The following is a 26,184-nucleotide window of genomic DNA, read 5'->3' as shown; positions in this document are numbered from 1 at the left end:
AATTTTAGAGAAGGCTGTTGCTCAGCAACTCACTGCCTTCCTGAAGACAAACAATGTATACGAAATGCTTCAGTCTGGTTTTAGACCCCATCATAGCACTGAGACGGCACTTGTGAAGGTGGTAAATGACATTTTAATGGCATCGGACCGAGGCTCTGCATCTGTCCTCGTGCTCCTAGACCTTAGTGCCGCTTTTGATACCATCGATCACCACATTCTTTTGGAGAGATTGGAAACCCAAATTGGTCTACACGGACAAGTTCTGGCCTGGTTTAGATCTTATCTGTCGGAAAGATATCAGTTTGTCTCTGTGAATGGTTTGTCCTCTGACAAATCAACTGTAAATTTCGGTGTTCCTCAAGGTTCCGTTTTAGGACCACTATTGTTCTCACTATATATTTTACCTCTTGGGGATGTTATTCGAAAACATAATGTAAACTTTCACTGCTATGCGGATGACACACAGCTGTACATTTCAATGAAACATGGTGAAGCCCCAAAATTGCCCTCGCTAGAAGCATGTGTTTCAGACATAAGGAAGTGGATGGCTGCAAACTTTCTACTATTAAACTCGGACAAAACAGAGATGCTTGTTCTAGGTCCCAAGAAACAAAGAGATATTCTGTTGAATCTGACAATTAATCTTAATGGTTGTACAGTCGTCTCAAATAAAACTGTGAAGGACCTCGGCGTTACTCTGGACCCTGATCTCTCTTTTGAAGAACATATCAAGACCATTTCAAGGACATCTTTTTTCCATCTACGTAACATTGCAAAAATCAGAAACTTTCTGTCCAAAAATGATGCAGAAAAATTAATCCATGCTTTTGTCACTTCTAGGTTAGACTACTGCAATGCTCTATTTTCCGGCTACCCGGATAAAGCACTAAATAAACTTCAGTTAGTGCTAAATACGGCTGCTAGAATCCTGACTAGAACCAAAAAAATTGATCATATTACTCCAGTGCTAGCCTCTCTACACTGGCTTCCTGTCAAAGCAAGGGCTGATTTCAAGGTTTTACTGCTAACCTACAAAGCATTACATGGGCTTGCTCCTACCTATCTCTCTGATTTGGTCCTGCCGTACATACCTACACGTACGCTACGGTCACAAGACGCAGGCCTCCTAATTGTCCCTAGAATTTCTAAGCAAACAGCTGGAGGCAGGGCTTTCTCCTATAGAGCTCCATTTTTATGGAACGGTCTGCCTACCCATGTCAGAGACGCAAACTCGGTCTCAACCTTTAAGTCTTTACTGAAGACTCATCTCTTCAGTGGGTCATATGATTGAGTGTAGTCTGGCCCAGGAGTGGGAAGGTGAACGGAAAGGCTCTGGAGCAACGAACCGCCCTTGCTGTCTCTGCCTGGCCGGTTCCCCTCTTTCCACTGGGATTCTCTGCCTCTAACCCTATTACAGGGGCTGGGTCACTGGCTTACTGGGGCTCTCTCATGCCGTCCCTGGAGGGGGTGCGTCACCTGAGTGGGTTGATTCACTGTTGTGGTCATCCTGTCTGGGTTGGCGCCCCCCTTGGGTTGTGCCGTGGCGGAGATCTTTGTGGGCTATACTCAGCCTTGTCTCAGGATGGTAAGTTGGTGGTTGAAGATATCCCTCTAGTGGTGTGGGGGCTGTGCTTTGGCAAAGTGGGTGGGGTTATATCCTTCCTGTTTGGCCCTGTCCGGGGTGACCTCGGATGGGGCCACAGTGTCTCCTGACCCCTCCTGTCTCAGCCTCCAGTATTTATGCTGCAGTAGTTTATGTGTCGGGGGGCTGGGGTCAGTTTGTTATATCTGGAGTACTTCTCCTGTCCTATTCGGTGTCCTGTGTGAATCTAAGTGTGCGTTCTCTAATTCTCTCCTTCTCTCTTTCTTTCTCTCTCTCGGAGGACCCGAGCCCTAGGACCTGAGCTCCAGGACTACCTGACATGATGACTCCTTGCTGTCCCCAGTCCACCTGGCCATGCTGCTGTTCCAGTTTCAACTGACCTGAGCCCTAGGACCATGCCCCAGGACTACCTGACATGATGACTCCTTGCTGTCCCCAGTCCACCTGGCCATGCTGCTGCTCCAGTTTCAACTTCCACCTGACTGTGCTGCTGCTCCAGTTTCAACTGTTCTGCCTTATTATTATTCGACCATGCTGGTCATTTATGAACATTTGAACATCTTGGCCATGTTCTGTTATAATCTCCACCCGGCACAGCCAGAAGAGGACTGGCCACCCCACATAGCCTGGTTCCTCTCTAGGTTTCTTCCTAGGTTTTGGCCTTTCTAGGGAGTTTTTCCTAGCCACCGTGCTTCTACACCTGCATTGCTTGCTGTTTGGGGTTTTAGGCTGGGTTTCTGTACAGCACTTTGAGATATCAGCTGATGTACGAAGGGCTATATAAATAAATTTGATTTGATTTTGATGAAGCAAAAACAGGTTTTTAGAAGTGTTTGCTAATTCAATTAAAAATAATGTAAAACTGAAATATCACATTTATTTAAGTATTCAGACCCTTTACTCAGAACATTGTTGAAGCACCTTTGGCAGCGATTAAAGCCTCAAGTCTTCTTTGGTATGACGCTACAAGCTTGGAACACTTTGGGAGTGTTGCTGCACATCTATTTTCAGGTCTCTCCAGAGTTGTTCAATCAGGTTATAGTCCGGACTCTGGCTGGGCTACACAGGGACATTCAGAGACTTGTCCCGAAGCCTCTCCTGTGATGTCTTGGCTGTGTGCTTAGGGTCGTTGTCCTGTTGGAAGGTGAACCTTCACCTCTGTCTGAGGTCCTGAGCGCTCTGGAGCAGGTTATCATCAAGGATCTCTCTGTACTTTGCTACGTTCATCTTTGCCTCGATCCTGACTAGTCTCCCAGTCCCTGCTGCTGAAAAACATCCCCACAGCATGATGCTGCCACCACCACGTTTCATTGTAGGGAGGGTGCCAGGTTTCCTCCACACGTGGCATTCAGGCCAAAGAGTTCAATCTTTGTTTCATCAGACCAGAGAATCTTGTTTCTCATGGTCTGAGAGTCTTTAGGTGCCTTTTGACAAACTCCAAGTGGGCTGTCATGTGCCTTTTACTGAGGATTGGCTCCCGTCTGGCCACTCTACCATAAAGGCCTGATTGGTGGATTGCTGCAGAGATGGTTGACCTTCTGGAAGGTTCTCCCATCTCCACAGAGGTACTCTGGAGCTCTGTCAGAGTGACCATCGGGTTCTTGGTCACCTCCCTGACCAAGGCCCTTCTCCCCCGATTGCTCAGTTTGGCCGGGTGGCCAGCTCTAGGAAGAGTCTTGGTGGTTCTTCCATTTAAGAATGATGGAGGCCACTGTGTTCTTGGAGACCTTCAATGCTGCAGAAATGTTTTGTTACCCTTCCCCAGATCTGTGCCTCGACACAATCCTGTCTCGGAGATCTACGCACAATTTCTACGACCTCATGGCTTGGTTATTGCTCTGACATGCACTGTCAACTGTGGGACCTTATATAGACGGTTGTGTGCCTTTCCAAATCATGTCCAATCAGTTGAATATTACCATAGGTGGACTCCAATCAAGTTGTAGAAACATCTCAAGGATGATCAATGGAAACAGGATGCACCTGCCCTCAGTTTTGTGTCACATAGCAAAGGGTCTGAATACTTGTACCAACTTGTTTTCACTTTGTCATTGTGGGTTATTGTGTGTAGATTTCTGAGGATTTTTATTTATTGAATCCATTGTGGAATAAGACTAACGTAACAAAATGCAGAAAAAAGTCAAGAGGTCCGAATACTTTCCGAAGGCACTGTACATGTTCTGTTGTGTGATTAATGGTCATGCGCATCGTAGTAAGCAGTCATGACGGTTTATAATGCTCTCCTAACCTCCATCAATGTTATGATTTACAGGGGGAAAATAGTCCAGCGGCAGCCCATGGTGAATGGTGGGCTAAACGTAGTAAGCAGTCATGAAGGTTTATAATGCTCTCCTAACCGCCATCAATGTTATGATTTACAGGGGGAAAATAGTCCAGCGGCAGCCCATGGTGAATGGTGGGCTAAACGTAGTAAGCAGTCATGAAGGTTTATAATGCTCTCCTAACCGCCATCAATGTTATGATTTACAGGGGGAAAATAGTCCAGCGGCAGCCCATGGTGAATGGTGGGCTAAATGTAGAGATCGGTAACCCCTCGTACAACATGTATGAGGTGGACCACGACAATCACTCTGATGCTGGGAATCACCTTCAGCCAAGCTTCACCCTGGACCCACACAAGGTCTGGAAATGCTTACTCCTGTATCCTCTCTTTTCCCTGAGTTACTAACAAGGGCTACGCAATACCCACACTAGCGTGCTACATAGAATGCATGCCCAATACATTGATTCAGTGTTGTGCCAGTGTGGATATTGGCATGTAGCCAATAGGCAAAGATTTATTGTATTCTATTCTGGAAGGTTAAACTGTAATGGTTGTGTTGGTGTGTGATGTTAATGTGGTCATTATGTGTTGTAGGGTTGGTGTGTTGGTGTGTGATGTTAATGTGGTCATTATGTGTTGTAGGGTTGGTGTGTTGGTGTGAGGTCTAGCCACCTGCACACTCTGTCAGTTCACCCTGACAGAGTACATCATCTCCCTAAGGAGATCCTTCCTGGACAGGTAAACTCCTTGTGAATTTACTGTCCTCTCTGGGAGAGATGCTGTATAAAAGCCTACTGTATATTGATACAAAGCCAAGGCCATTTGGTTCCTAGTAGGGTTTATGAGACAATCCAGGATCTTATGTTGTATTCATGAAAGCTACAGTAAAGGCTTCCTCCAGAATGTGTGTAATATGTGTTATAATTAAGCAATATGGCCCGATGGGGTGTGGTACTGTATGTAGACCGTATACCACAAACCCCTGAGGTGCCTTATTGCTGTTATAAACTGATTACCAACGGAATTAGTGCAGTAATAATACATGTTTTGTCATACCCATGGTATATGGTCTGGTATACCACTGCTGTCAGGCAATCAGCATTCAGGGCTCGAACCACCCAGTTGAAGTATAATTGAAAGAAACCATCTGCTGGTGTTCCACATGGCTAGAGCTTGTCTACAGTCACCTGGTGGGATGTCAGCGACAGTGTCCTTGTCTTGCCTTGTTAAGCAACAATAGGCTCTGGACTTATTGCAAAATACTTTATTCACATTAACACTGTCAATTGTTGTTTATACACAAATAGGCTGGGCATCTGAAAGATACGAGATACTTTAATAAATAATGAATCTAATTGAAATCATGCTGGCCTATGAAATGGTTATTAGCTCATCCGGGCCATGTTTAGTGTAAAAGTAATACTCTCCTTGGGTTTTTGTGCTTTTTCCCCTCCAGGCCATGAACTACTCCAACCCAATATACTCTAAGTTATACCTTGATCAGGGACAGAACTGTCGGAAGCCCGTCATCAATATTGAAGAGAGGAGAGAGCCAATCCCAAAGAAACTGGAGGCAACTATACGAGAGACAGTTGCATAGCCTTTTACAGTACGCTATTGGGATAATGTTTTATATGAGCTGTATAAAATGTACAAAATGAAAAGAAGGATTTTTTTATATGTCCATATCACACTAGAATGTTCTGTTTTCATGTTATGTCCGAGGCATCATCAGGCAACACTGCGATGTGTATCTTTTGCATTGCACTGAAAAACAGCACCTGAAAATGACCTTCCCTTCAATGCTTTCCTTCAAAGAAAGTAGTACCTGCTATGATGCTTTGAGCTCGCAACTGTTACCAGCTGATCACTAATCAATTGCTAATCAATGTGTCGCAAGGATAGGACAACAAAAAGAAAGTGACTATGGTGTCACAGCCTACATTCATGTATACAGTATTTACCTTCTCAAATGGCGATGAAAAGATGTAACAGACGTTTTATAATTTTATATATGATTTATATATGTCCAGTTTGGCTTGTATTTTCTGACAAGATATTAGGCGTCGTACTTTTATACAAAACTGTACAGTGCATCGCTATGTAATAAATGGGGGGTTTCTTGACCTTTCAAGTACACTACTGCTCATCTATATACATATATTGTGTTGCTGTTTTTATATAAAAATTTATTGTTGTATGCCTCTGGCTCCCCAATTTGATTGCAAACCTTTTGCTCAGACTTAAAAACATTGCAACTGAGTAAACATGTCTGGGCCCAGTTTCCCGAAAGCGTCTTCAGGCTAAGTTCATTATTAGAACAGTAGCATCTGAGCCCAGGACTGTTCCTTTACCTGCTGATTGTCTTTGGGGGTGGTAATTGTTGGGTCAGTAGGGGGCACTATATGTCCCCTAAGTTGTTTTGCGTCACTGCATTCTTGCAAATGTCCTATCTTTCTCAGTTAAGCCACAGCACCAAAACCAGGGATCGGTTGTACATTATCACGTTTTGGGATATGTTTCCATGACCAGATATCTTCAAAAGCAACGGAGAAAAGTAAATGACTTAAACGATATGATCACTCATGAGATTGTGTGGGGCACCACTATTCAATGTACTGTATCCTTGTGCTCAGAATGATTTTCAGGCTCTACATGCACATGGATTGTGTTTTCCTTCGGGGAATGAGTCTCACAGCTCCTCTGTCTTCTACTAGGCAGGGTTTAATTCCACTAGCTGCTCCTTATCTGAAAGCACACCAGCCCGCACACACTGCAGAGGGTTGGTTGTGTTGGCAGCCTCCCTGTGATTTTCCCCACCCTCTCTAACCAAGGGCCACGCAGAGTATCCAGATTGAAAAGGTGAGAGAAACTCATGGCTAGCCGACACCTTATTATATAATATACATTGAAAGTAGCTTATTTGCTGGGAGCCCTGTATTGCTGTATGGAATGCTACTCTTGAGTGATGTCTTCATTGTCTTTTCATTGGTTGGTGACGCTCACGGGAGTCAACACTACTTGAAAACTGTCACTCATAGATGGATAGGCTCATCCCTTCCTTTCTAACTAACAAGAAATCCATCAACATGGATTCATCTCTCAATCCACCCATGCCACTTTGTAAATCACTCAAAACAACAACACATGCACAATTGGCATCCAGTATGTTGCAAAATGCTGTTATCGACATTCCATTCTTCAGTCCCATGTTTTCTCACAGTAAAAAGCTGTGTGACATCTGGTATTGTTCAAGGTCTAACGTTAGGCCCGGGAGCTCCTATGTCGTTCTCAGGGAGCGAGAGGACATCAATTGGCTTCTAGATAATGCCTTCTCCCCTGCAAAGTTAGCTTTTAACTACCGTGAGTAGGCTACTACTTTAAGTGCCGCAGTGGAGAGGAACAACGTTTTCAAAGGCACAGAGAGGGAAGTTAAGTATGATGATACAGGACTTCTCATTGACCGGGTCTATCCCCAATTAGGCTTGTTAACAGCATTTTCTCCTTCTTTTGGCGGCTATGTTTAGGTGCAACAAAAAAGGATTTGAGTAATGCGATGAAACATGGTATTACTAATGCTTGGCCACAACAGTGTATGGCTTCAAAAGATATCAGCATTGAAGGACATATTGATTTTGCCTTCTGATGAGAGATAGAGAGAAGGGTGAGGGAGAGACAGAGGTATTGTTCGAAGACAGGAAAATGATTGCCAATAAATGGTCAATTATATTTCAACGTTTCTTGTAAAGTATCTCTTTAATGAAAAACCTTACCTACCTACTTTTAGTCAGTCTGAAATAAATAAGCTATTATCACACAAACATGGACGTAAAAGTTTGAATTAAAAGGCTAGGAACACCTGGGTTTTGTCATGGGCCCTATATTTAGACTAAAGACATCTCTTTTCTAAATCATCCACAACACACCTTATACTTAGTACTATTCTCCTCAGCCAAGCAGGAAGCCTACAATCACTATTTTGCCGTGATAATACTTGTTTTGAGAATACGTCTCTCCAGTCTATAACTTCATTTTGATCACAAATGTGGATTAAAAAAGACAGAGCCAGAACCTCCTCTGGAATATATTCTCAGGAACCCAGAACCTGGCCAGCTAAAATTAAAGTTGCAGTCTTTTAAAGATGATCTTGAATATAACCTTTAGGAATACAAGAAACACACAAAAAAAAGGATGGAAAAAAAAAAGATCTCCGATATCTGCCTCAGTGGAACATCCTATTCACCTCAGATCACATGGGGTGGCTATGCTGCTCTGCTTCCCGGTCCTCTTTCAGAAGACCGTCTCCAGGAATGCGCTCTAGTGTATTATGGAAACATCCGCCCTTGCTGTGTTAATTGGCTGCTGGTATGCAGACTGTAAAATCTTAACCCAGAAGTAAGATCTTTTGGTCAGCTGCGCAGAATCTGTCCACGGGAGATCATGCAGACGGTGAGTAAAATACAGTTACAGTCTTGTTCTTTGCAATGATATTTTAGTTCCCTATTATAATGTAATAATTGGAGTGTAAATTGACAAGGCTTGTAAATATTGTATAGGTCACAGTTAGTGAAGATACACCATTAGAGAGCACCAAGTCATAGAAAGCCCAAAAGTGTTACAACTTTCCAAGTCTCCCCTACTTAGGCTATGTAACAGGAAAGGTAACTGTCTAAACAAACACTCAAGAATGGACCTCACAAGTGAACTAATGAGGAGGGTACGTTCATTTCTTTGAACACTACAGGAGCTGACACTTTTTGAAAGGAAGTAGGCACAGGGTGGGCACTGGGTAAAAACCTGCCACAACCTACTTGTTCTGTTGCTCATTCCAGTGAGAGGTAGCTTTGGCATAAGGTAGGAAGACCAACACAGTAGGCTACAGGAGGAAATCTGCTGGAAATCAGACACCTTCTTTGCGATGAACAATTTATGAAGTTTCTTCTCATGGAAACCCAAAGCAATATCTTCAGAGATGTATGGATATCCGACAGACAAGGGTCTAATTGGACTTTAGCTAGACATCAGTAGAATCCGTGGTTAGGAACTATAGCAGGGTTCCCCAGACGGCAACCTACTGATGATATTATTTGGCCCCAGAAGTGTTCTAAGCAAAATATACAGTTGAAGTCAGAAGTTTACGTACACCATAGCCAAATACATTTAAACTCAGTTTTTCACAATTCCTGACATTTAATCCTAGTAAAAATTCAGTTAGGATCACCACTTTATTTTAAGAATGTGAAATGTCAGAATAATAGTAGAGAGTGATTTACTTCAGCTTTTATTTCTTTCATCACATTCCCAGTGGGTCAGAAGTTTACATACACTCAATAAGTATTTGGTCGCATTGCCTTTAAATTGTTTAACTTGGTTCAAACGTTTTGGGTAGCCTTCCACAAGCTTCCCACAATAAGTTGGGTGAATTTTGGCCCATTCCCCCTGACAGAGCTGGTGTAACTGAATCAGGTTTGTAGGCCTCCTTGCTCGCACATGCATTTTCAGTTCTGCCCACACATTTTCTATAGGATTGAGATCAGGGCTTTGTGATGGCCACTCCAATACCTTGACTTTGTTGTCCTTAAGCCATTTTGCCACAACTTTGGAAGTGTCATTGTCCATTTGGAAGACCCATTTGCGACCAAGCTTTAACTTTCTGACTGATGTCTTGAGATGTTGATGTTTATACTTTATACAGGGAACTACTGTTTGTACAGATGAATGTGGTATCTTCAGGCATTTGGAAATTGCTCCCAAGGATGAACCAGACTTGTGGAAGTCGACAATTTTATTTCTGGGGTCTTGGATGATTTCTTTTGATTTTCCCATGATGTCAAGCAAAGAGGCACTGAGCTTCAAGGTAGGCCTTGAAATGCATCTACAGGTACAAAGTAGATGTCCTAACCGACTTGCCAAACTATAGTTTGTTAACAAGAAATTTGTGTAGTGGTTGAAAAACAAGTTTTAATGACTCCAACCTAAGTGTATGTAAACTTCCGACTTCAACTGTATACTGAATAATATATATATATATATATATATATATATATATATATATATATATATATATATATATATATATATATATATATATATATATATATATATATATATATATATATATATATATATATTGTAATTTACCGTACCAGTCAAAAGTTTGGACACTACTCATTCAAGGGTTGTAATTCATTATTACTTTTTTCTACATTGTAGTTTCATATAGTTTCGTTTTTCTGAAAAACTGCTGTACAATGAGTCTACCAAACATTAGGAGCAGGGCATGGACTCTACAAGATGTCGAAAGCGTTCTACAGGGATGCTGGCCCATGTTGACTTGAAGTGGATTTAACAAGTGATATCCATAAGGGATCATAGCTTTCCCCTGAATCGGACCACGCTTCAAGATTGTTTTGATCACACAGACTGCGATATGTTCTGAGTAGCCTCTAAGAATAACATTGACGAATACACTGATACGGTGAGTTTATCAGGAAGTGTATAGGAGATGTAGTATCCAGTGTGACTATTATAACCTACGCTAACCAGATACCGTGGATAGATGGCAGCATTCACGCAAAACTGAAAGCACAAACCATCATATTTAACAATGGCAAGGTGACTGAGAATATGGCCGAATACAGTGTCATCATCCCCTCCATAAGGCAATCAAACAGGCAAAAGTCACAGTATAGAGACAAAGTGGAGTCGCAATTCAACAGCTCAGACACGGGGACGTATGTGGCAGCCTCTACAGGCAATCATGGACTACATAGGGAAAATCAGCCATGTGGATAGATGGCAGCAACGACGTTGTCCGGAAGCAACGACGTTGTCTGGAAGCAACGACGTTGTCCGGATGCAACGACGTTGTCTGGAAGCAACGACTTTGTCCGGATGCAACGACGTTGTCCGGAAGCAACGACGTTGTCCGGAAGCAACGACGTTGTCCGGAAGCAACGATGTCTTGCTTCCGGACAAGTTAAACACCTTCTTCGCCCACTTTGAGGATAACACAGAGCCACTGACACGGCCCACTATCAAGGACTGTGGTCTCTCCTCCGTGGCCGACGTAAGACATTTAAGCGTGTTAACCCTCGCAAGGCTGCCGACCCAGACGGCATCCCTAGCCGCATCCTCAGAGCATGCACTGACCAGCTGGCTGGAGTGTTAACGGACATATTCAATTTCTCCCTATCCCAATCTGCTGTCCCCACATCATTGTTCCTGTACCCAAGAAGCAAAGGTAACTGAACTAAATGACTACCGCCCTGTAGCACTCACTTCTGTCATCATGTGCTTTGAGAGACTAGTCAAGGATTATATCATCTCTACCTTACCTAACACACTAGACCCACTTCAATTTGCTTACTGCCCCATTAGATCCACAGATGATGCAATCACCATTGCACTGCACACTGCCCTATCCCATCTGGACAAGAGGAATACCTATGTAAGAATGCTGTTCATTGACTATAGCTCAGCATTCAACACCATAGTATCCCTCCAAGCTCATCATTAAACTCGAGGCCCTGGGTCTGTACCCTGCCCTGTTCAACTGAGTCCTGGACTTCCTGATGGGCCAACCCCAGGTGGTGAAGGTAGGAAACAACACCTCCACTTCGCTGATCCTCAACACTAGGGCAACCCACAAGGATGCGTGCTCAGCCCCCTCCTGTACTCCCGGGTCACCCATGACTACGTGGCCACACACGCCTCCAACTCAATCATCAACTTTGCAGACAACACAACAGTAGTAGGCCTGATTACCAACAATGACAAGACAGCGTACAGGGAGGAGGTGAGGGCTCTGGAGAAGGTGGAAAGCTTCAAATTCTGAAATGGTGCACCCACACAGACAGTGTGGTGAAGAAGGCGCGACAGCACCTCTTCAACCTTAGGCGACTGTTGAAATTTGGCTTGGCACCTAAAGCCCTCACAAACTTTTACAGATGCACAATTGAGAGCATCCTGTCGGGCTGTATCACCACCTGGTACGGCAACTGCACCTCCCGCAACCGCAGGTCTCTCCAGAGGGTGGTGCGGTCTGCCCAACTACCTGCCCTCTAGGACAACCTACAGCACATGATGTCACAGGAAGGTCAAAAGATCATCAAGGACAACAACTAACCGAGCCACTGCCTGTTCACCCCACTATCATTCAGAAGGCGAGGTCAGTACAGGTGCATCAACGCTGGGACCGAGAGACTGAAAAACAGCTTATATCTCAAGGCCATCAGACTGGTAAACACCATCACTAGCACATTAGAGGCTGCTGCCCCATACACATAGACTTGAAATCACTGGCCACTTTAATATAGAACACTAGTCACTTTTAATAATGTTTACATATTTTGCATTACTTATTTGTATTCTATGATATTCTACTATATTTTAGACTATGATGCTCTGACACTGCTCACCCAAATGTTTATATATTCTTAATTCCATCCCTTTACTTTAGAGTTGTATGTATTGTGTGTTGTGTTGTGAAATTGTTAGATATTACTTGTTAGATATTACTGCACTGATGGAGCTAGAAACACAAGCATTTTGCTATACCCACAATAACATCTGCTAAACACATGTATGTGACAAATACACTTTATTGTATTTTATTTGAATTCACCTGATTAGTCTGTCATTGAAAGAACAGTATTTACTTTTACTATAAGTCCATATAACCTACTATAAGACCAGTGGTGTAAAGTGCTTAAGGAAAAATACTTTAAAGTACTACTTAAGTAGTTTTTGGGGGGTATCTGTACTTTACTTTACTCATAATATGTTTGACTACTTTTACTTTTACTCCACTACATTCCGAAAGAAAATAATGTACTTTTTACTCCATACATTTTCTCTGACACCCCAAAATTACTTGTTACATTTTGATTGCTTAGCCAGACATGAAAATTGTCCAATTCACACACTTATCAAGAGACCATCCCTGGTCATCCCTACTAGCTCTTATCTGGCGGACTCCCTAAACACAAATCTTAGTTTGTAAATTATGAATGTTGGTGTGTGCCCCTGGTTATCTGTAAATTTAAAAAACAAGAAAATTGTGCCATCTGGTTTGCTTAAAATAAGTGAAATGATTTATACGTTTACTTTTGATACTTATATTTTTGCAATTCTATTTACTTTTGATACTTAAGTATATTTAAGACCAAGTACTTTTAGACTTTTACTCAAGTAGTATTTTACTGGTTGATTTTCACTTTCACCTGAGTCATTTTCTATTAAAGGTATCTTTACTTTTACTCTCAAGTATGACAATTGGGTACTTTTTCCACCACTGTATCAGACCATGTTGAACACTGCTTCAATTAACCCATTATTCAAAAACATAAGTTTGTAATCCATTTATTCCATCCTCACTGGCGGACTCAATTCCACAACAGCAGCAGTGAGTATTACCAGACTTGTGAAGTTCACATACAGCAAGAGTAGTAAAGATTAGCAGCAATCCCAGTAAAGCCTGCTCCAGGACAGTAAACTTTCTATTAGCCTTCATCTCGTCTTTGACCCAATGACCTGCTCACATCAGCGTCACATACACAATGTCTGACTCAAGGCTTGTGTCTCAAATGGCCTCTTATTTCCTATATAGTGCACTACTTTTGACCAGAGCCCTATGTGCCCTGGTCAAAAGTAGTGCACTATGTAGGGAATAGGGTGCCATTTGGGACGACCCATGGTAGATAGGCTGTTAGGTATATAGTCTGACTCATTGTAGAGCTGTAGAATCCAGGCCTGGGTGAGACGGATAGGAGGGTGGCTCCTGGGTCGCATTTCTTAACAAACAATCATTTTTCATTTTCATTTTACAATCTTGCAACTCCCGTATGGACTCGGGAGAGGCGAAGCTCGAGAGCCATGCGTCCCCCTCCAAGCCGCATTGCTTCTTGACACACTGCTCGCTTCGCCGGTATGCCACACCAATATGTTGGAGGAAACACAGTACAGCTGGCGACCAAAAAAGGAGTCACTCAAGCGCGATGGGACAAGGACATCCTGGTCAGCCAAGAACTGTGCGCCGCCTCATGGGTCTCCCGGTCGCGGACGGATGTGACACAGCCTGGGATCGAACCGGGTCTGTAGTGACGCCCCTAGCACTGCAATACAACGCCTTAAACAACTGCGCCAACAAACCAAATTTCAACAAAAAAAAATACATTCTGATTCAGGTAGTCCAACCATGTTTTCGTCCTGTTTCCATCCAGGCCTGGGTCATCCAGAGGCAGACAGGAGGGGAAGTTGGCACCTGCCTTCCAGCTCGTCACCCTTAAGACAGGGCATGTAGCATCTGGCTAAGGGAGACCGCCAGGACACAACTTCAGACTCATGGTAGTCTGTCTGTGGAATCGGATTTGAGGCAGATGGAAGAAGAGGGAGGCACCTGCCCATCAGTATGTCTCCAACCCCTTTCCCTCCATACTGTATTTGTTCTACGCTTTTCTGGACAGAGACCGTGTGGGACAGCAGAACCCATCCTGGCACCGGCATACGAGTGCTTCGTTGGCTGCGCAGTGACTCCTAGACCACCCCAGGACACTGTCTCCAACCATTAATCCAGGGCATCTGTCTGGGGGAGGCTGGGAGAATACAGAGACACTGCAGGACCGTAGCAGGGCCATGCCATTCAGCAGAGCCCCAGCTCTACTTCCAGAGCAGGCTAGAATGAGGGCAAGCCAAGTCTAATAGATGGCATCTGGACAAAGCAATAACTTTAAATTGGGACAGAGCCACATTCTGTGGCACAGCATCGACAGTGCGATGACCCTATCTCTCTCTCCAGGCGGCAGAGGGCTTATTCTGCTCACATACATTTAGGGGATTACAGTGTTATTGGCTGGTCAGTCAGGGTGAGAATAAACAACATAGCTGTAGCATTCTAAATCAGATGGAAAAAGGATGGAAAAAGATGGAAAAAGGAGCATGTGGGAATAGTTCCCAAGACTTATGTTAGTTCCCAGAACGAATGTCTAGGCTTTAGCTCAGTGGGCTAAATCAGTTTTGAGATCACACCAACAAGCTGGATTCAATTTACATGATTTGAATGATTATTGAGCTAACATCATAAATTGGTAAATTATAATTTTGTATATTATAGTATAACCGTAATAACTTTTCTATTCACGAAAAAGTGTAGATATCCCACAAAAATATGTGAGGCTTTTGTCCCTGTTGGTCAAGGAGGAGTTGAATTTGCCAAAGACTATTGTTACAGTATGGATTCTTCAAGAGGGTCCACCTACACCCCAGGGGGTAGTATGGAGACTTGAAGGCGGGATGTGCTGTCCTCCCTCCTCCTTGTAAGACTGAGCAACTTGTTGCGTCTTGATTGGAAAAGTTGGTTGAAAAGAAAAGAACGCTCTAAAACTACCCACGGATTCAACCTTTAATACAATCTGAGGAGCCACGGTTCTGAACCGATGCTCCGAAACAACTAAACGAGAACTATTTCGTCACTCAAGAACATTTGGAAAACTTTCGAAGATTCTCAAATGGGATCTAACATCTGTGAAAATTTGTGGCATATTTTCCTTCGGTGAAATTGTGAACCGCTACTATGGATTGCGTAGTTTGCAGCCTCTCACAGGCGTCAGTCCCGGGATATCTGCGCATTGTGGTTCTCTGTTTGATGCAGTTGAGAGCGCTTGCCCAGTTAGGTAAGTTGAATAAATCAGAACGTTTTTTTTTAAAGTACAGTAAGACGTGAATGCCTCGACTATTGCCCTTAATAAAAAAGGAAGATATCACAATTTAGTTTAGCGCACAATTGTTGACTGATGAGAGCTTTGCAGTTTGATTATTTTTTATGATCCAGGGAATATAACAAAGTGTATTGTCAGTGTTCTTTCACTCCTCCAGATACTTTTTAATAACAAAAATTCACAGATAAGACTTGAGAGGATCAGAACATTTTCCCAAACTTTTCCATTGTCAGACAGCTGCATCAGATTTAAGGCAGTGTGGTATGGCGGTATGGACCATATGGTAAGAAAGCAGCAGTTTATTGGACACATCCGCAGACAATATAGCAGGGCTGAAAATCATTATAGCCTTACATACAGTTACGGTCTGGATTGCTTTTGGGGGAGGTGGAACAAATGTCTCCCTTGGTACCTAAACCAGCCTTTTGTTGTTCTACTTATAAATTAAATACTGTTAAACAATCATAGTATAGTATGGTATAGCTCTGTATTACCTTACATAATGATGCACTGGACTCTCTATTGTTATAAGTGATCTAGAAATACAACCAGCTGGAGAACTTGGCACTGTGTTGCTTAGGTCTCTTTCTCAACACCTTACAGTAGGCCTATAATGTAAGTTGTATATAATGCATAATACTGTAGGCCTAAGTGTTTTAGAAATGCAAGCTGCTGGAGAACTTGGCACTGTGGCCAGTTGCTGAGGAGGACACAATTAGAGGTTGTGTGGCTGTGTCACTTGGTGTCTAGTTCTAAAACCATGCATACCTGTCACTCACCACCAGCCAACAAGTAGATAAGTAGATATGCATAAGGAGTTTTGTCGTGGGCAGCTTTACAGGATTGTGACCATGTTACCAGTAATACAACATTAAAACAATGTCAATACAGAGTTGTAAATGTAGCCTATGTGGGACAGTACAGAACAGACAGCACATACAGTACATGTAATGAATGGCATTTTAAACATAGACAATTGTAGACTAGGAGTTGGACGTTTTCTCCCCAACACTGTAAGCCCCAAGGCATTTTTTAATCAAAAACGTCTAGTAAATTGAACCCAAAGTAAATTTTTAAAAACATTATTGTTTAAATTGTTTGTGCGGTAGTGATATTTTTTTAAGTTATGACAACAAATGTACTTTTTTCCCTAGCATGCGCTACTGCAGGTAGATTTTTGTGAATTGTATTTAATATCTGTGTTTTTGCATGGACATTAAGTGATTGATGAAACAACCGTATGCTACACATGCTATTTAGTTTGATTTTTTTTGCACCCGTTACTGAAATGGTTGTTTCAGTTTAAATGGCTTAGGTAGTCTCCTCACACTGTTCCTAACCCTGGCAGTCATTACGAATGCAGTTTGTGGGTGAATACATATTTTAACTATTGGATATCTTAACTCTGTCTGGATTCCAATAGGAATTACACATCACTTTGCAAGCCAGCATAATGTGACTTGCAGGTAGGGTTGCAAAACTCTGGTAAATTTCAGAGGTTTTCCAGAACTTTGGGTTGGGAGATTCCTGGAAATCCTTAATCCAGGATTTTTTGAAAATCTGGGATTTTTGGGAAAGTTACTGGAATTTTGCAACCCTACTTGCAGGCCTGATGTGGCCTATAAACCATGAGTTTCAGGCCACTGTATTAGGGTAAAAAATAAGGCCATATGAGATTTATACTGAATAGAGTTTAATTATAATGATAACATTTGCCTAGGAACTCACTTGGTGAAGGCCACAGGACTGAAAATGAATGAATTCAGCAGCTATGTCTCTGTCACTAACAAATACAGTCATGGGTGGTAACTCTACAATTCACTCAAAAAGGCAAGGCACACTGGGAAATTATATTAGAGAAGTGGCTTTGTGGGGGCATTACTCAAAATGTTCAAGCTGATAAAAAAAATATATTAAAAATTGGCCAATCAGCATTGAGCTGACCTGAACTGTGGTTTGTCCTGCTGCAGCAAAATGCCCCCAAGGGAGGCCAGTTTGGATTTGGTTTCACTCTAATTTGGACTTGTGGTTTTGACTTAATTCTCTGTACAGGCCAATTATTATAACGGAAGTTCTGATCTAACCATAAATTAACGTATTGTGCCACTGGCCTGAGACGACTGAAGTTCAATACAGTGTGGCAAAAAAGTATTTAGTCAGCCACCAATTGTGTACGTTCTCCCACTTAAAAAGATGAGAGAGGCCTGTAATTTTCATCATAGGTACACTTCAATGACAGATAAAATGCGGAAAAAAAATCCAGAAAATTACATTGTAGGATTTTTAAATGAATCTATTTGCAAATTATTGTGGAAAATAAGTATTTGGTCACCTACAAACAAGCAGGATTTCTGGCTCTCACAGACCTGTAACTTCTTCTTTAAGAGGCTCCTCTGTCCTCCACACGTTACCTGTATTAATGGACCTGTTTGAACTTGTTATCAGTATAAAAGACACATGTCCACAACCTCAAACAGTCACACTCCAAACTCCACTGTGGCCAAGACCAAAGAGCTGTCAAAGGACACCAGAAACAAAATTGTAGACCTGCACCAGGCTTGGAAGACTGAATCTGCAATAGGTAAGCAGCTTGGTTTGAAGAAATCAACTGTGGGAGCAATTATTAGGAAATGGAAGACATACAAGACCACTGATAATCTCCCTCGATCTGGGGCTCCACGCAAGATCTCACCCTGTGGGGTCAAAATGATCACAAGAACGGTGAGCAAAAATCCCAGAACCACAAACAAAGCCTACCATCAGTAACACACTACGCCGCAAGGGACTCTAAATCCTGCAGTGCCAGACGTGTCCCTCTGCTTAAGCCAGTACATGTCCAGGCCCGTCTGAAGTTTGCTAGAGAGCATTTGGATGATCCAGAAGAAGATTGGGAGAATGTCATATGGTCAGATGAAACCAAAATAGAACATTTTGGTAAAAACTCAACTCGTCGTGTTTGGAGGACAAAGAATGCTGAGTTGCATCCAAAGAACACCATACCTACCTTGAAGCATGGGGGTGGAAACATCATGCTTTGGGGCTGTTTTTCTGCAAAGGGACCAGGACGACTGATCCATGTAAAGGAAAGAATGAATGGGGCCATGTATCGTGAGATTTTGAGTGAAAACCTCCTTCCATCAGCAAGGGCATTGGAGAAGAAACGTGGCTGGGTCTTTCAGCATGACAATGATCCCAAACACACCTCCCGGGCAACGAAGGAGTGGCTTCGTAAGAAGTATTTCAAGGTCCTGGAGTGGCCTAGCCAGTCTCCAGATCTCAACCCCATAGAAAATCTTTGGAGGGAGTTGAAAGTCCGTGTTGCCCAGCAACAGCCCCAAAACATCACTGCTCTAGAGGAGATCTGCATGGAGGAATAGGCCAAAATACCAGCAACAGTGTGTCAAAACCTTGTGAAGACTTACAGAAAACGTTTGACCTCTGTCAATGCCAACAAAGAGTATATAACAAAGTATTAAGATAAACTTTTGTTCTTGACCAAATACTTATTTTCCACCTTAATTTGCAAATAAATTCATTAAAAATCCTACAATGTGATTTTCTGGAATTTCTTTTCTCATTTTGTCTGTCACAGTTGAAGTGTACCTATGATGAAAGTCACAGGCTTCTCTCATCTTTTTAAGTGGGAGAACTTGCACAATTGGTGGCTGACTAAATACTTTTTTGCCCCACTGTATATTAAAGGGATACTTTGGGATTTTGGCAATGAGGCCCTTTATATACTTCCTCAGAGTTAGATGAACTTGTAAATATCATTAAATTGTCTCTGTCAAGTATGAAGGAAATTAGATATAGTTTCGCAAGCCAAAGCTAACTAGCATGAGTGCAATGACTGGAAGTCTATGTGTATCTGCTAGCAGATACCATAGTCATATGTGTATCTGCTAGCAGATACCATAGACATGTGTGTATCTGCTAGCAGATACCATAGACTTCCAGTAATTATGCTAACGCTAGTTAGCAATTGCACTACCGCAAGTCAGCAACTTCCTTCAAACTGCCTGTACGCAGAGACATAAAAAATGGTATCCACGAGTTCATCTTACTCTGGGGAAGTTAATAAAGGGCCTCATTGCCAAAATTCTGAAGTATCCTTTTAAGTGCAACGGGTTTACTCAAAGGTTTTGAGTAATTGGGTTATACAGTGCAGGGGACTAGTAGTTATACCATTAGGGGAAGTAAGCACTAGTTCCTTGGTGTTTCTCCTCTCCCACATCCAATTTGCTCCTTCAGCAGAGTTGTCACAACAAATAAATCAAAGAATGGGCCCTGACCCTTCAGTTCACCACAGCACGGCGTGTGTGTTGGTGAGTGTGCACATGTGTGCGTGTGCCTGTATGTGTGTGTGCATTTGTGCATGTGTGTGTGTAGCCAGAGAGTTAAACCACTAAACAACTGCCCTGAGAATGGACTCTGATGGCCATCTCTTCATGAGACAACAAAGCATTCTTTCACTAGCAGCACCATGGTTGGGGTCATAGGTCAGATCATGATGGGGAGCCTGTTGTTGTGTGTCACCCACTCTGTGTCTAAAATGGCACCCTATTCTCTATATAATGCACTTGTCTGTAGGGCTCTGGTCAAAAGTATTGCACTATGTAGGGAAAAGGGTGCCATTTTAGATGAAGTCTTAGCTTTTGTGTTATGGCTTTTCAACCTCTGCCGTATTGTAGATTCAGAGCTATTTATCTAATAGAACTCAAAGGGTTTTCTTTAATGGAAACTTCTCTATTGTCAAACATGTAAAGTGTGGTGTACCGCAGGGCAGCTCTCTAGGCCCTCTTTTCTATTTTTGCCAATGACCTGCCACTGGTATTAAACAAAGCATGTGTGTCCATGTATGATGATGATTCAACCATGTATGCATCAGCAACCACAGCTAATGAAGTCACAGAAACCCTTAACAAAGAGTTGCAGTCTGTTTTGGAATGGGTGGCCAGTAATAAACTGGTCCTGAACATCTCTAAAACTAAGAGCATTGTATTTGGTACAAATCATTCCTTAAGTTCTAGACCTCAGCTTAATCTGGTAATGAATATTGTGGCTTTTGAACAAGTTGAGGAGACCAAATTAGTTGGCATTATCTTAGATTGTAAAGTGTCATGGTCAAAACATATAGATTTAATGGTTACAAAGATGGGGAGAGGTCTGTCCGTAATAAAGAGGTGCTCTGATTTTTTTGACACCACACTCCAAAAAGCAAGTTCTGCAGGCTCTAGTTTTGTCTAATCTTGATTATTGTCCAGTCATGTGGTCCAGTGCTTCAAGGAAAGACCTAGTTAAGCTGCAACTGGCACAGAAGAGAGAGGCACTTTTTCTTCATTGTAATCAGAGGGCTGATATAAATACTATGCATGCCAGTCTCTCTTAACTAAGAGTTGAGAAGAGACTGACTGCATTACTTCATTTTATAAGAAACGTTAATGTGTTGGAAATCCCAAAATTTTTGCACAGTCAACTTACACACAGCTCTGACACATACACTTACACTACCAGACATGCCACTATGGGTCTTTTCCCAGTCCCCAAACAAATTCAAGTACAGTATTATATAGAGCCCTTATTGCATGGAACTTCCTTCCATCTCATATTGCTCAAATAAACAGCAAACCTGGTTTTAAAAAAACAGATAAAGCAACACCTCACGGCACAACGCCTCTCCCATATTTGACCTAGATAGTTTGTGTGTATGTATTGATATGTAGGCTGCAGTACATGTGCCTTTAAAAAAAATATATATGTGGTTCTATCCTTGAGCTGTCTATTGATGTTCTGTATTATGTCATGTTTCATGTTTTGTGTGGACCCCAGGAAGAGTAGCTGCTACTTTTGCAATATCTAATGGGGATCCTAATAAAATACCAAATTCCATCCAACCAAGTTACTCCATACAGCAGGGGTGTCTAACTCATTTTGTCACATTCAGTCTTCAACAAGGTCCAGAGGGCCGCACTGAAAATGTGTATTATATTTCCTTGCCGTCCAAATGTGTTGTATTTACAAATCCTCTATCTCTCTGCATACACACACCTTGTCTGGAAGCGTTACACCTCGTCTGTGTCTGGGAACTAATTCTCTCCAAGCACTAAGGTCAAAGGTTTTCCAAACAGCCATGTTTTCCAGAGGAGAGGAAAGGAGAGGCTGTTGCTGTTGGGTAAACCTAGTCAAATTGGCCTTTAACAGAGTTTACAGCACAGTAGGGAGGTAACCTTATAAATAGTCTCTAGGGAACTCTCACCCCAGGACAAACCTTCATCATTAGCCCAGGGGGGCAGACTGTTGCTGCATCCAAATGATGCGAAATATGTAACGTCATTGGGGGGAACTGTAAGAAATGTGCTACATGCCATGTTTTGTGATTGATCATTCAACATAAATTTCATAATATGGTCACCTAGGTAGGATTTCCAAAGTATGCTCTTCATTAGGTAGAAACGCAGTAAAGCCTTCCTATTCCTCTGTCATAGCTCTGACTGATATCCTGAAGTCCTAGTCGTTTTGACCCATTTTCAATTTACAGACAGGGAAGTGTGATATTGGTGCAGGTTCTTTGACACTTGAATGGACATAGGATGTGAGAGGTCTGACTTTAAAGTCATTTTCTCTCCATTTTTAGCCTTCAGCTGAGAGCTATGTTCAGAACCTGTCATGGATTGCTGGCTTTATTGTCTAACCCTCCAGGGGTGAGTTTAGAAAGGAGGGGAATTAGGTAAATGAATGTGTGTTATTTTTACCTGTTTGAATATACCATCCTCATCTCTCCCTCTAAATGTTACAGTAAATTAACTCTAGTTCCACCCTTTAAGGAACTGACTGAAGTTATAGAGCCACTGGGATGACATATTTTGCTACCTTTTTTTGGTACCATGCCCTGCTCACTCACTCCCTCCCTCCCTCCCTCCAACCCTCCCTACCTTCCTCACTCCCTCCCTCCCTCCAACCCTCCCTTCCTCCATCCCTCCCTCCCTTCCTCCCTCCACAGTCCAGGTTGACATCACAGTGACTACCCAGAAAGACTCCTATATTCCAAATACGTTCATCTTTAAAAAAAAAAAAAAACATGTATCCTGTGAATGTAACGTCTTTTCTTACTAACTTTGTCCTTCTGCCTCCCCCAGCTCCAGAGTGCTACCCGGGAGGTTACCGCATGTTGAGAAACCCGTATCGCAGCGTGGACTTTGACTCCACTGACCTGCAGAACACTGCTATACAGGACCTGATCTGTGATCACTCCCTCTCCCCAGGATGGTACCGCTTCAGCATTAACAACAAGCCTGCAGAGATGCCCACCAGCTGTGTGGAAGTAAGCTAAAGCTGTTAAACCATGCCGTCTTGCCCCTAGTGTGTAAAGTGGTTCCACCAGGCTCCATTTTAGGGCCTCTTTTATTTACCATTTACATAAATGATACAGGCAAAACTATGATTAACTCTTCACAGTGCAAGGGATTTTCATTAATTACGTTGTCCACTACAGGAGATAATGTACTTAATCAAGTGGTTTTCTTGATGGAACATGTTGTGCATCCAATATTTAAAGCGTGGTGTATTATGAGAATTATAAAATTATTCTTCATAAACATCCCGACTGTAGTTACCAATGCAAGGCATGAATTACACGGTTCATTTCCATGTAAATGAGTCCATACAACTGATCTCATTCAATACAGCTGTGTTTGGTTTTTGGTTTTTGCGGGGGGTTCTACAGTGAAAAGTTGAGTGTAAACTGTATAATGAGTAGCTACAGAACAGGTGGAAGCTTTTTCACAAAGCATCTCAAAGTTGGAATGCTGATCTAGGATCAGGTCCCCCCTCATACCCATTACAATTTAAAAGGCAAAACTGATCCTCGATCAGCACTTACTCTGAGATGCTTTGTAAATACGGGTCATTGTCTTCTCTCCAGATGAACAGATGTGGCACCCAGGCGCCTGTGTGGCTGTCTCTCACTGATAGCTCATTGCCCCGCCCAGGGGAGGTCCGCCAGCTCTCGGCCTGTGCCACCTGGCAGTTCTTCCACGGGAGCACCAAGGACTGCTGCCTCTTCCGCATCCCCATCTCAGTACGCAACTGTGGGGAGTTTCTCCTGTACTACCTGCAGCCCACCCAGGGGTGTATGGGATATTGTGCCAAAGGTGAATTAGAATGACAGAATCACTGTCAGTTTGGTGTGAATGGATGTATGGGTGACTGCTTCGCTGGAATTTGGAATTTGTTATTAGCCTTAAGATATGTCTGCTGCTCTATTTGTTCACTCTGGTCTAAAGCCTTTAAGTACATAGTGGAACTGAGGAAATAAAAATAAAAAAACTGTATTTTTCTTGTTTTTAGTCATATCAGAATTTGGACCTAAATTATGTGCCACGGGTGAGGTGGAAGTCAATGGGCAATGCAAAGGTAAACAACCACAACAAGCTCAAAGAAATATTATTCACATTTATTCTTTATTTAATCATGTCTGGGTGGTCCTTGATATCAGCTTCTTGTTCATCCCTCAGCAAGTCTCCCTGCATTATCCTACAAGCCTGTGATCATCCCAGAGCTGGTGGGCAGCAGTGTCCACCTGCGATGCACCTTCAGTGGGGTGAAGACCTCGGGACTCCCCTTGGGCTATATGGTGGTCTGGGCCCGACACCTGGCATCCAATATGAAGGTGGAGATCAGGAAAGATTCTATCATGGAGACCTTCTCATTGGTGGAGATGGACGGAGTCCACTTCAGACTGGGGGAGACGGTAATAATGCCTACCAGACGTGTGTATGTGGATGTGTGTGTGTTACGTGCGTGTGTGTGAGCTTACATGTGTGCGTTTGTGTGATGGGGGATTGGGGGTTGACCATCTTTGGTGGCTTAACCAATGAATTGATCCTGTTGACCTCTTGACCTTTCTGACTGGGGTTCAACATGTAGAAAAAAAGAATAGAAGAAGGTGTGTCAGATTGTCAGGGAAGAGAAAGGAGGTCAGGAAGGGTAGAGGAATACATCAGACTCAGTTTAGGGTTGGTCTTTCTTACTTTTAATTGTTGCGAGGACTCTTTCACATGATTCCCATCAAATGCTTTCTTTGCAATTGTTATGTGGCATTGAGGCTCTTCTTCTAACGCAGATATTAGACATCTTCAACCTGTCCCTGTCACAGGCTGTAGTCACCACTTGCTTCAAGGAGACCAACATAGTCCCAGTGCCCAAGAAAACCAAGATGACATGCCAAATGACTATCACCCTGTCACACTAACCCCTGTAATCGTAAAGTGCTTCGAAAGGCTGGTCACAGCCCACGTCAAGGCCAGCATGCCAGGTACACTGGACCCACTCCAATTTGCCTGCCGCTCCAACAGATCCACGGAAGATGCCATTTCCATTGCTATTCACACGGCCCTAAGGCATCTGGACTAGAGGAACACCTAAAGTATGTAAGAATGCTGTTCAGTGACTACAGTTCAGCATTCACCACTATTGTTCCCTCTAAGTTCATCACCAAGCTCAGAGCCCTTGGTCTGGACACTACCCTCTGCAACTGGGTCCTGGACTTCCTGAAAGTCAGACCACAGGCTGTGAGGATTGGCAACAACACCTACATCACACTGACTCTAACACTGGGGCCCCCCAAGGGTGTGTCCTCAGCCCTCTGCTACACTCCCTGTTCAGCCATGACGGCATGGCTTTGCATGATCCCAATTCCATCATTAAGTTTGCTGATGACACCACGGTTGTAGGCCTGAAAACCAACAACGACGAGTCAGCCTCTAGATAGGAGGTAAGTGACCTGGCATTGTGGTGCCAGGAAAACAACCTCTCCCTCAACGGCAGCAAAACAAAGGAGTTGATTGTTTATTTTAGGAAGCAGAGGGAACATGCCCTATCCACATCAACGGGACTGCAGTAGAGAGAGTCAGCATTTTTAAGTTCCTCAGTGTCCACACCACAGATGAATTCACATGGACCAACAACATCACCACTGTTGTCAAGAGGGTGCAACAGCGCCTCTACTTCCTAAGGCGGCTTAAGAAATTTGGCCCGTGCAGGAGTGTTGTGACACACAGGAGGAAGACATTGAATAGGACCACCGCAAGCACACACCTTTGCCTCACACTAGTGCCAACTCCAAAGGGTTCAGACTCCTGACCTCCAACTGTAATCCTACAGACACATCACAACTGCTGCTACCAAAAGTTATTTACTATTGTTAGTACTGCACTATTTAAACAGTTGCCCCCAAATCCACCCCTCCCCAATACACGTGTAAATATTGGACTGTAAATTGTGCCTTCCTGTATTATACTTATGCTTAAATGTTTATTCTATTCTACTCAGCCATTTACTTTATGTTCGTATTCTTATATTTTCTTATTTCTTATTGTTGTTGCATTGTCGAGAAGGAACCTGCAAGTAAGCATTTCATTGGACAGTGTAATACCATGTGTATCCCGTATACGACTAATACAACTTGAAACTTCAGATAGCAATTACTGTATTAGCCATTGGAAGCCATGTGTGGATGGATACAACGTGCGATGCTCGTTGTGTGTATCCATGACAAGCTGTGCAGTACAAAGCAGGCCTGG

At 42.9% G+C, this 26,184-nt stretch overlaps 2 protein-coding genes across 3 annotated transcripts in view; both read left to right on the top strand.

The window, feature by feature from the left end:
* LOC112267733 (low-density lipoprotein receptor-related protein 1B) overlaps window positions 1-6,029 on the top strand; it is a 101,837-nt gene extending 95,808 nt beyond the window's left edge. Inside the window, exons 66-68 of the mRNA XM_042296647.1 lie at window positions 4,094-4,244; window positions 4,530-4,625; window positions 5,344-6,029. Coding sequence (XP_042152581.1) covers window positions 4,094-4,244; window positions 4,530-4,625; window positions 5,344-5,487 — 391 coding nt within the window. The 3' untranslated portion in view covers window positions 5,488-6,029. The remainder of the gene's footprint in view (window positions 1-4,093; window positions 4,245-4,529; window positions 4,626-5,343) is intronic.
* Window positions 6,030-15,218: 9,189 nt separating this feature from the next.
* Window positions 15,219-26,184, top strand: part of si:ch211-246m6.5 (von Willebrand factor D and EGF domain-containing protein) — a 48,979-nt gene continuing 38,013 nt past the window's right edge. For both annotated transcript variants that reach the window (XM_042297049.1, XM_024428227.2), the window contains exons 1-5: window positions 15,219-15,559; window positions 22,741-22,925; window positions 23,526-23,754; window positions 23,951-24,016; window positions 24,118-24,353. In XM_042297049.1, coding sequence (XP_042152983.1) covers window positions 15,460-15,559; window positions 22,741-22,925; window positions 23,526-23,754; window positions 23,951-24,016; window positions 24,118-24,353 — 816 coding nt within the window. In that variant the 5' untranslated portion in view covers window positions 15,219-15,459. The remainder of the gene's footprint in view (window positions 15,560-22,740; window positions 22,926-23,525; window positions 23,755-23,950; window positions 24,017-24,117; window positions 24,354-26,184) is intronic.

The sequence above is a fragment of the Oncorhynchus tshawytscha genome, linkage group LG14, assembly GCF_018296145.1.
Source record: "Oncorhynchus tshawytscha isolate Ot180627B linkage group LG14, Otsh_v2.0, whole genome shotgun sequence".
Classification (NCBI taxonomy): Eukaryota; Metazoa; Chordata; class Actinopteri; order Salmoniformes; family Salmonidae; genus Oncorhynchus; species Oncorhynchus tshawytscha.
This window is presented reverse-complemented; position numbering and strand designations above follow the sequence as displayed.